General features: G+C 40.1%; 1 protein-coding gene across 1 annotated transcript in view; it reads right to left on the reverse strand.

Annotated features, from left to right (window-relative positions):
* Positions 1-1,067: 1,067 nt before the first annotated feature.
* The window catches only part of rpa2 (replication protein A2), a 31,231-nt gene continuing 20,258 nt past the window's right edge, over positions 1,068-12,040 (reverse strand). Inside the window, exons 5-9 of the mRNA XM_087976740.1 lie at positions 11,201-11,275; positions 10,431-10,541; positions 7,823-7,939; positions 1,451-1,545; positions 1,068-1,370 (exon numbers count right to left, since the gene is read on the reverse strand). Of these exons, the coding sequence (XP_087832866.1) occupies positions 1,286-1,370; positions 1,451-1,545; positions 7,823-7,939; positions 10,431-10,541; positions 11,201-11,275 (483 nt within the window). The 3' untranslated portion in view covers positions 1,068-1,285. The remainder of the gene's footprint in view (positions 1,371-1,450; positions 1,546-7,822; positions 7,940-10,430; positions 10,542-11,200; positions 11,276-12,040) is intronic.

Below are 12,040 nucleotides of genomic sequence, written 5' to 3' on the forward strand. Positions count from 1 at the left end.
CATCGGAAGCTGAGGGGTGACCTTATACAGGTTTACAAAATTATGAGGGGCACGAATAAGATAAATAGACAAAGACTTTTCCCTGGGGTCGGGGAGCCCAGAACTAGAGGGCATAGATTTAGGATGAGAGGGGAAAGATATAAGAGGGACCTAAGGGGCAATTTTTTCACGCAGAGGGTGGTACATGTATGGAATGAGCTACCAGAGGACATGGTGGAGACTGGTACAATTGCAACATTTAAGAGGCAGTTGGATGGGTATATAAATAGGAAAGGTTTGGAGGAATATGGGCCGGAAGCTGGCAGGTGGAACTAGATTGGGTTGGGATATCTGGTCGGCATGGACGGGTTGGACCGAAGAGTCTGTTTCCATGCTGTACATCTCTATGACTCTATTTACTACTGATATATCACAATGATTTACTGCTCATCATTAGTAATATAGAGTACAAATGAAATCACATATTACTCTGATTCTTCCTGTTGTCATAATTCTAAATAATTCTCAAAAAACAAATGAAAAAAAGTAAACTGCTAAACTTCTAAGCAAGATGCCACCAGGATCCTGACGTTCATGTTGTAATCCAAGAACAACCAGAATGAATATAATTTGGAGTTGTTTGCATCCAATTCAGATCTGCACTTGTATTTAAAATCTGAAATTTACTTTTCTCAATGCTCTTTATGATTTACCCATCTCAATCTGGTGGACAAGACAAACAAAATCTATCATAGGCCAGATTTAGAAAAGTGCATTTGCAAAGTTCAACAATGCATCACATTCAACAATTCAAGAACTTACTCAGAAAACAATGTCTTAAAATCAATCCACTGCACTATTTGGATTTTATAGAAGTTTAACAAAATCCCAAGTTTATTACACTTGACATCATTACAATTTACAAATATTTATTGTTCTGTATTAGGATGCCAGTTTAGTCAAGACTTCAATGTTAATTCAAATATTAGTATCATTCCCTCTATTCACAGAGATAGAGAGAGAGCGCACGTGAGAGAGAGCGCGCAAGAGAGAGCTTCTACACTTCAACAGCATAGAGGAAACTACCATTAAGATCAAAGAGTTTATTTTTGATCATGATACAAAAAAAGTGCAAATTTACAAAACCAAAAATGCAGAAGTTTGCAATCAATGTGAAAATCCAAGTAGAACATAGAGGCACTCATCCCTTCATGTTAAAATTGGTTATTTACATTTTACTACTCGATGATAGATTCTACAGGTTGTAGAATGATTCAGAATTTTATCACATCACTTTATTACTCAATTATTCAGCATCTGTTGACCTGAAATGATCCTCATCCACTGTAGAATAGATGTGCCCTTCATTGCTCAGAAATTCTACTGCTTGCCTATATGGAAACAAAATTGTAATCGTAAGACTTTGAATATTTAATTTAACACACAATAGCCAGCTAAAAGTAACACTAACTTGATTGCAACGATGTTCATATTCTTCAATGTTTTCCTCATGTAGTCAATGCTCATGCCTTCCTGTTCTCGACAGTTGCGAATCAAATTCAATACCTGAAAGTAAGGCTTTGTTTTAGCTATCATAAACGAAAGTTAGTTATACTGACAAAGACAAGACATTTTGTTAAGTTTCAGCTAGCAATTCAAGAGGAAAACTACACTTTATAATGCATGATAAGAGAGGGCTGATTGTTTGGCAAATGAACTTGGAAACAATGCCATGTGGAACACACTGGTTAACAATGATTAGTGATTATCTGCCAGACTTAGTTTAAACTTCATAAAAGGGACTCCACACATTTGAAAGGATAGTCAAATTATCTCTCTTTTCTCAATGTCCTGGTTGAGAAATTAGCTACTGGGCTCTCTACCACTGTGTCACAAACTTAGCTTTGCCGGTTAGTATATACTTTGAGATTCCCAAGGTTCACCAACTTCGTAAATAGGAGGGCACAATATTTGTTCATTACATAAGCATTAAGTCGGGCACATCAAGGCCATGTTTCAGGATAGCACGAATGCCCTATTCAGAGAATGTCTTATTACATGACCACACAAACTCAAACAGCTCCAAGACAATCTCACATTTAGTCATGAAACATGCCCAGATTACTTGAGATTATTTTAGAAGCGGAAGGTATGTCACCCATGTGGACTACAGGTGAAACTAGCTGTTTCATTTAGTTGCTCAGTATCAACACAAATTATGCACACAACAAATGGAATGTTCAAGTAAAAATATATCCTGCTTATCATCCAGATGAGTAATCTGGTGTATGAATTTTAGTGCAGATGTGATGCCAGGTTTATCGAAGCCCCAAAGAGTGGTAGATCTTAAGAGACAACATGTGTCCTTGGTTACTGCAATAGGCAATGTACTGACTGTGTGCACCCAACCAGACTATACTAGTAGAACTTGAAACAATATCCATTATCAATTGGATAGTTATTTGCTTGATAATTTGTGTGTGTAAAGAATAATGCTGATAATTTAGCATCATTAGTTGGGTTCAGTGTCACTGGCTGAAAATGGTGTTGCTGGAAAAGCACAGCAGGTCAGGCAGCATCCAAGGAGCAGGAGAATCGACGTTTCAGGCACGAGCTCTTCTTCAGGAATCTCAGTGTCACGGAGTCAAGAATTTGGAACTCCTTCCATAACAGCATTGTGAGGATACCAACACAAATTAATCTCAGCAGTTACAAGGTGGCAGCTGACCACCACTTTGTCAAGGGTGGACAGGATGGGAAATACAGTTGGTCAGCTGGCAACTACCACAAACCGTTAAACCTTTTCTGAATGGACTTCAGTTTACCAGGATGCTGTCAGGAATGGAGGGCTTGAAATATAGAAATAGACTGTAAAGAATGGGACATTTTTTCACTGCAACATAGGAATTTAGCAATGACCTTATTGAGATTTATAAAATGAGGGACATAGATAAGGTGAATGTCAATGATCTTTTCCCTAGGGTGGGGGAGTTCAAAAATAGGGGGCTTTTAAAAATAAAATAAGGGGAGAAAAATTTAAAAAGAGATGAGGGGCAACCTTTTTGTTTTAGAAATGGTAGCTTGTGTGGACTGAATTGCCATTGAAAGTGGTGAATGCAGATATAGTTACAATGTTTAAAAGACATTTTAATAACTTCACGAATAGGAAAGGTTTGACATAATATGGGTAAAGTACAGGCAGGTGGGACTAGTTTAGTTTGGGAACATGGTTAGCATGGACTGGTTGGACCAAAGTGTCCGTCTGCATGATGTAGGACTATGATTCTAATAGCAAACAAAGAAATGCTGGCTTTTACATTTAAGAATACCAGTTTATGATTTGTCCTAAGTATAGGTGAATTATTTTCTTAAAATGTCTTCTCCCAACATTCCCATCCCCCACAATACTCATGTTCTGTATTACCAGACAATAAGTCGGCAGTTTCAATTTTCAAATGATAAAGTTTGCTTCTACCTTTTACAAAGCTTCCCATAAAACAAACTATTGCCCTTTTTTGCCCCCACAATATCGGGCACTTTTGTTTAAGATTTGATGCAATACAAGCTTTTCCATGTCACCTCCAATTGGGTCTTTGGGATTTAACAGCATTAAAAAATATAGTCAAGCTATGAAAGGAGGTTTAAGATTTGAATCATTTCAAAATAAGGAAGAGGGGCTTATGTGAAATCCCGGACTACACTGAAGATAAATGGTAAAGCACCCTCTCGTGACCATAATCACTACAACAATCACATTGACTGATCACACTGGATATTATTGTGACAATAGGTTCCTGCAGTAATGAGAATTCCCTTCCAACAATGGGGTCCACCACGAACTGGGTTGACATTGTCCACGGCTATCTGAATTAACATTTTTAATTCACTTAATCATAGACGTACACAGCACGAAAATAAGACCCTTCAGCCCAACTTGTCTGTGACAAATAAATTTTCTTAACTTCACTGGTCCCTTTTGCCAGCATTTGGCCCATATCCCTTTAAATCTTTCCTATCCATTTACCTGTTCAAATGTCTTTTAAGTGTCTTTTAAAATGTTCTAATTGTACCCACCTCTACCACTTCCTCCAGTAGCTCGTTACCATATACCCACCACACTGTACAGAAGTTGCCACTCAGTTATCTTTTGAATCTTTCCGCTCTCACCTTAAATCTATATCGTTTAGTTCTGCACTCTCCTACCCTGGGAAAAAGACCACAGCTATTTACCATATCCATACCCCTCAATTTTATAAACATCCATTATGATCACCCCTCAGCCGCATATGCTTCAGTGAGGAAAGTCCCAAGCCTCTGCTTATAACTCAAACCTTTCAGTTTCAGCAAAATCCTTGGAAATCTTTTTTACACCCTTCCAAATTTATTAATATCCCTCCTACAGCAGAGTGACTAGGATTGCATGCAGTACTCCAAATGTGACCGTACCAATGTTTTGTACAGCTGTAGCATGACATTCCAACTCCTATACGCAATGCTCTGATCAAATGAAGGCAAGCATGCCAAAAACTATCTTCTTTACCCTGGCTACCCAGAACACCACTTTCCGAACCTGCACTCTTACATCTCTATTTGAGAGCATTCCCAAGGTCCTTCCAATAACTCCAAGTTATGTCCTAGTTCACTTACCAAAATGTAATACCTCACATTTATCTGAATTAAATTCCACCTGCCATTCCTCGGCAGTGACAGAGCTGATCAAGATCCCATTGTACTCTTAGATAACCTCCTTCACTGTCCACTATACCACCAATTTTGGATTTGTTCACAAACTTACTAATCATACCTGATATTCTCAACCAAAATCATACGAATATGATCAGTAGTAAACCCCGCACCAATCCTTACAGCACACTGCTGGTTCCAGCTCTCCAATCTGAAAAATAAACCTCTTCCACCATCCTCTCTGACCATCAAGCCAATTTTGTATCCAGTTGGTTACCTCTTCTTAGATTCCATGTGACCTAACTTTATCCACTTGCAGAATGTAGGCATCATTGGCTGGGCTAGCATTTATTGCTCATCCTGTCTTGCCCTTGAGAAGGTGGTGAGCTGACCTCAAACTGCTGCAGATCGTGTGTTGTAGGTAGACCACAATGTCCTTAGGAAGGGAATTCAAGATTTTGACCCAGTGATTTAATTTTCAAAAGGTTCATAAGTGACTACCATTAATGACCATGTAGCACATTTGATCAAAGTCACAGATCTGAAACAATAACTCTTTCTCCATCTGTGGTTGCTGCCAAATCTGTTGAATATTCATGATATTTCAGCATTTTCAGTTTTATTTCAGATTTCCAGCATCTGCAGTACTTTATTTTTGTACAGTTGCTCTTTTTAATATCTGCTAATGGCCTGGATGAATTTTGGCAATAAATTTTAATGTTTGCAATTAACATGACGCAGAAATTTAGAAGACTGTGTAGGATGGTGACAAACTACATTTATCAAAGACCAGTGCGTGGAGATTCATTTTGATGAAATAAGGGTAGCAATATAAATAAGGATAGGGAAGCAGTTGTTTTGTATGCTTTCCTTTATTGGTCAAGCATTGAGTAAAGGAGTTGGGAGGTCATGTTGCAGTACAGGTCATTGGTAACACCACTTTTAGAATATTGCACACAATTGTGGTCCCCCTCCTACTGGAAGGATATTGTGAAACTTGAAAGAGTTCAGAAAAGATTCTCAAGGATGTTGCCAGGGTTGGAGGATGAGTTACAGGGAGAGGCTGAATAGACTGGGGCTGTTTTCCCTGGAAAGTCAGAGGCTGAGGGGTGACCTTGTAGAGGTTTATAAAATCATGGGGAGCACGGATAGGATAAATAGAGGTCTTTTTCCCTGGGTTTGGTGGGGGTGGGAGAAAAAAAAAGTCCAGAATTGGAAGCATAGAGGGGAAAAGATATAAAAAGGGACTTAAAGGGCAACTTGTTGACAGAGCATGGTGCATGTATGGAATGAGCTGCCAGAGGAAGAAGTGGTGGTGACTGGTACAATTACAGCATTTAAAAGGCATCTGGATGGGTATATGAATAGGAAGGGTTTAGATGGATATGGGCCGAGTGCTGGCAAATGGGATGAGATTAGTTAAGGATCTCTGTTCGGTATGGACATGTTAGACCAAAGTGTCCGTTTTTGTGCTATACATCTCTATGACTCAATGATTGAAAGAATGGGGATATATTTCCAAGTCTGGGTGGTGTGTGGCTTGGGTGGAACTTAAAGATGGTATCCTCATGTACCTGGTACTCCCATCTAGCCAGATGGTAGCAGTCTTGGAAAAAGTGCTAAGGATCTTTGGAGAAGGTTTGCAGTGCATCTTGCAGATAGCACACATGCTACTGAATGTCAGTGGTAGAGGAGTGGACGTTTGAAGGAGTGGTGCTAATCAAGTGGGCTGCTTTACCCTGGCAAATGAGACCAATGAAGTAGAGGAAACCTGGTTGGCATGGACAGGTTGGGCTGCAGGGCCTGATATCTGTGCTGTGTACCTCTATGACCTGGATGGTGTCAAGTTTCAAGTGTTGTTGGAGCTGCACTCACCAAGACAAGTGGGGAGTATTCCATTACACTCCTGACTTCTACTTTGTCAATGGTGTAAAAGCGGAGGATTCAGAGGAATTACTTGTAGCAACATTCTAGCCCCTGACTAGCTCTTGTAGCCTGGCAGTGCAGATTCTGGTCAATGGTATCCCCAAGTATTACTAGTGGTCAATTCAATGATGGTCACACCATTAAAAATCAAGGGTAGTTGTCAGATCTTCTCACTGGAATGATAATTGCCTAGTACTGGGTGGCACAAGTGTTACTTACCACTTTTCAGTCCAACCTATATATATTGCCCAAGTCCTGTTGCATTTCGACATGGACTGCCTCAGTATATGAGCAGTAGAATCACTAAACATCTCCACTTCTGACCTCATGATGGAAGGGAGTTCCTTGATAAAGCAGCTGATGGTTGGGTCAAGGACATTAGCTGGAGGAATTCCTACAGAGATGTCTTGGAGCTGAAATGACTGACCTCCAACAACCTCCATCTTCCCATATGCCAGATATGACTCCAACTATCAGAGAGCTCCCTCTCACCCCTAGGTCCACATTTATTCCAGTTTTGTTAAAGGTCTTGTTGTCACACTGTCATACGTAGCTTTGATAGCAAGGATTGTGACTCACTTTATTTTTTGAATTCAGCTCTTTTGCACCAAGGCAATAGTGAGGTCCTGGCAGAAACCAAATTTGGCATTATTTAACAGGTGTTGCTTGACAGCACTGCTGATGACACTTTCCATTACTGATGATCTCCAGTAAACTGATGGTTGGTGGTTGCCCAGGTTGGATTTACGCTACTTTGTGCATACAGGACATAGCTGGGTAATTTTCCATGTTGTTGGGTCAATTGTCGGTGTAGGTGTGTTGGAACAATTTGGTTCGAGGTGAACCAAGTTCTGAAGAAAAACTGTTGCGGGAAGAATGTAATCTTGGTCCAAAGCCTTTGCAGTATCCAGTGTCCTCAACCATTTCTTGATATCATGTGGAAAAAATCCAATTGGCTCAAGACTGACATCAATAATACGGAGGACCTTTGCTATAAGGATCATTAGCAAAATTTAAATTCAATTTGTATCAATTAACATATCATATTCCATCTCTCAAATCAAACCAGCACACTAAATAGAATTAGGTTCGAATGAAAAAGTGTCAAAAGTAGAATGCATTCTACTAACTTAACATTGCAATTAGAGAGAGATAAACTATTGCTTTTCTTTTAACCCCAATATAATAAACTTCAGATGAGACAATTGCACAATTCTTTCCCAGTGTGTTTTACCTGACTTTGTTGACTTGTTAGTCCATTCATCAATGCATCATTACCACCACCATATAATCCCATTGTACCTTCATTTCGCATTGGGGTGTGCAAAGCTAGAGATCCTCCAGGTACAAGCTGAGGAAGAAATTATAGAAGTGAAACTCCAGAATACAGAGGAACCTCAATTATCCGAACGAGATGGGTGGGCACTATTTCGTTCGGATAACTCATTATTCGATTAGATCGATTCAATGCCTCTCCTCTGGGACTCAGGGTTTTCTGTTAAGTCTGCTCCCCATTCAGGAGAGGAGACTGCATCACAACACGCAAGAGCCCCTGCCCAACAGTGGCCCCCACCTGCTCCCCAACCCCATCCAGCATGGCCCCCCCACCACACCCAAACCCATCCAGCACCGCCCTCGCGCCCAACCTCCAACCCATCCAGCACCCCCAGCCCTGGCAGCCACCTCCCCCTGTGGGGCAGCCGGTGTGGACACTAACAGTAAGACTGCTGCTGCCTTTGTGGGTTAAGTCTCCAAATAGCACGTGCACACACAGACAGACAACCTTTTGACAAGTTCCACCACTGCCCTGTTCAGGACAATGTTAGAGAATATCTGGGGAAGGGGATGTTAGGGCTCACCCCTATGTAGAACTCCTGGGAAAGTACGGGGAAGGAGTGGGCAGGAGGTCAGTCATTTGGAGATGGTGCCTGGACTCCCATCAATGTAGAGGACTGTTCTCGGCAGAATTTCACTGAGCCGAGATCATTTTTAATCATTGGAACCAAAAGATTCGATGAGGGTTGAAATATCTCTGATGTAATGTTTCTATCATGACCTCAAGATCTCCTTTGGACAATTGATATTCGGATAACCGAAGTTCCTCTGTACTGCTTCATTAGATTAATAACGACTTTTCCTAGGTAAGCGGTGTAAAGTTTTAATCTTGGTTGACATGAAAATTCCTTTAATTTTAACGATTGTGAAAATTATTCAGAAACAATGAAGCTCAGAGTGAGCAACTTATGACCAATTAGCTTTTGCTAATGTCCATGCCGCAGCTCTTCCATAGATTTCCACTTCACCCGCAGATACGGATTTTATTTGTCATTCACAGTTATTGGATGCTGCTAGCAAAGTGAGCACTTGTTGTCCATCCTAAATGGCCTTGGAGGGTTGTGAGCCATCTTCTTGAACTGCTGGGGGATGGGAAGGGGAAAAGAACAGAATGCAGAGTAGAAACAGGCCCTTTCGGCCCAACTAGTCCTCACCGACCCTCCAAAAGGAGTAACCCATCCAGTCCTATTCCCTTACCCAATATTTACCCCTGACTAATGCACTTAAGCTATACATCCCTGAACACTACGTGCAAATTAATACGGCCAATTCACCTAACCTGCACGGCTTTGGATTGTGGGAGGAAACCGGAGCAGCAGAGAAAACCCATACAGACACTGGGAGAATGTGCAAACTCCACACAGACAGTTACCAGAGGCTGGAATCAAACCCGGGTACCTGGTGCTATGAGGCAGCAGTGCTAACCATTCAGCCACTGTTGCACCCTAGGATAGATACATGCAGTGTTGTTCAGAAGGGTTTTGCAGCACTTTTGGACTAGCAACTTTGAAGGAATGGCAATATAGTCTCAAGTCAGGACAGTGAGAGACTTGGAAGGGAATCTTGCATATTGCAACACTTCCATGCTCCTACTGCCTTTGCCCTTCTATCTAGATGATGTTGTGCGTTTGGAAGGTGCTTTCATGGGAGCCTTGACAAGTTGCTAGTGCATCATTTAGATAGAGCACACTGCCACCACTGAGTGCCAGCATGGGAAGGAGTGAATGTTTACAACAATGAATTTAGTGCTAACCAAGGGGGCAGCTGTGACCTGGATGGTGCAGAGCTTGAATGCTCTTACAGCTGCACTCATCCAGGCAAGTGGTGAACATTCTATCACACTAATGATCCACTTTTGTCAGGAGCCCTGAGTCCACCACCCCTCCAGCATGACGACAAATATTCTCCCCTTTCAACATTCTTAACCGGCTGCTACATCGATGGCATTCTGCTTCTATCTCCAATTACTAATGAGCTGCCAGAGGAAGTGGTGAAGGCTGATACAATTGCAATATTTTAAAGGCATCTGGATGGATATATGAATAGGAAGGGTTTGGAGGGATATGGGACGGGTGCTGGCAAGTGGGACTAGATTAGATTTGGATATCTGGTCGGCATGGACGAGGTGGACCGAAAGATCTGTTTCCATGCTGTACATCTCTACCACTCGAATATTTTTAACAGTTGCTGTCCTTTTCTAGCTGGACTCTTGTACAGTTACGGGGCTGAAAATGTGTTGCTGGAAAAGCGCAGGTCAGGCAGCATCCAGGGAACAGGAGAATTGACGTTTCGGGCATAAGCCCTTCTTCAGCCATTCCTGAAGAAGGGCTTATGCCCGAAACGTCGATTCTCCTGTTCCCTGGATGCTGCCTGACCTGCTGCGCTTTTCCAGCAACACATTTTCAGCTCTTGTACAGTTATGCAATGCAGCACAATTTCTAATCTTGAAACACACATTAGCTGAATCCTATCAGAACATTGTTCCAAGTATTTAGCTTTATACTCACCTGTGGTTTGTTTAGCAGCAAGTGAGCCTGCACCACCTCCAACATGTGAGATGTTAACTCATTCATGTCTTCCAAAACCATGATTTTAAAAGCTACCAAACTCTTCTTGTTCTAACAATTTAAAGTAACAGTCAAGTTCAAGATTAGAATTGACTTTCATGCAGAATCAAAAATTACAAGTGAATCAGTAAATAAATTATTAGTGTAACAAAAAGCTGAAGAGTTACAGATAACATGTAATTGTTCTATTTTAATAGATACAAAAGACCGACAAGATTTGTTTTGCTTAAAACTTCAAAAGCAGAATCTGCCAAAAATCTATAAATGACTATTCCATTAATTTTTTAATTATCTACATACATTAGTTGTTCCCTCATCAGCTTAGTTCTTTTCTCTGGACATAGTGAATGCCCAATGTTCAGAAATAAGAAAATCAGGGACACGTTCAACTTAACAGTTCTATAAACTGCCACACTGGATAGTTCCTGATGGCATGGTATACACAAAGCAACTTAAAAAAAAAATAATTGATTAGCACTTATTTAAAAAAAGCACTAAATTGTTAATCAGGGAAAATATTTCAGATAGCATATTTTCCCTGCCAATTAGTTATATAAATAAACATGGCTTTATATTTTAACAGAATACCACTCCATTTAATTTGTGCATTAAACAAAAAACACTGGGGGAAATATAGCTTTTTATAAATAATACTAAATATGAAAATGCTAATTTGGTAAAATATAAGAAGCAATCAATAATGTGTATACCTGGAATGATCGGAGATGGCCAGCCACCTTTACATAGCTACCAGGGGGAACAACAATATTCTCACTTCCAGCTTCCTGTATTTAAAAAGGTTAACACTGGTCAGAAAATTAAAAGCAGAGTAAAGTGCTCAAACAGTCAAAGTAAAGTGCAAATCTGAAAGAAGTTAAAACAGACGTATGAAGTTAAAATTATGTCATAATATCTGGATAGAGAAAAATATTGACACTTAATCTTGAATGATTGGCACACTTAAAACAGATTTGTCCAGAACCAAATTCAGTTTATGCTGAATAAGTTATAAACACAGAAACAGGAAATAGTCAAGAACAGTCAGAACTGAAAAGGAGAGAGTTATCAAAAGCATACTCTCACCAGAGATACAACTTGTTCACTAAAGCAGACCCTAAAGTGCTTTGGCAGTGGTAGGACAAACAACAGTATCTGTTTGATAAATCTTTTAAATGTTTTTAAAAGAAAATACATTGAATTTGGTTTTTATTTACTAATGCTCCAGTGGTTTTATAACATTAAAAATTCCACATAAATCCAAATTTTCCTAGAGGTATTATGAAGATGTGGGTATACCTTTAAGAGAGTGAAGGACTTGGCAAGTACACCAAGTGCTGGAGAATTTACAAAGCAACATTTGATTCAGAACAAACAGTACTTGCTGAGTTGCTGTGAGACAAAAACACAAATTCAAATTTGGTCAGTTTAAATCATACCCCAAAAAATATCAAACTCCAATCCAATTTGAATTGAGTATATTGACAATCTTAAAAGCCAATGACACAACCCGATGCTTTGGGGGTATAAGACTGGAGAAAATTGAACAGTTG

The sequence above is a fragment of the Chiloscyllium plagiosum genome, unplaced genomic scaffold, assembly GCF_037043375.1.
Source record: "Chiloscyllium plagiosum isolate Xiang-an unplaced genomic scaffold, Cpla_swu_hap1 HiC_scaffold_30, whole genome shotgun sequence".
In the NCBI taxonomy this organism is placed as follows: Eukaryota; Metazoa; Chordata; class Chondrichthyes; order Orectolobiformes; family Hemiscylliidae; genus Chiloscyllium; species Chiloscyllium plagiosum.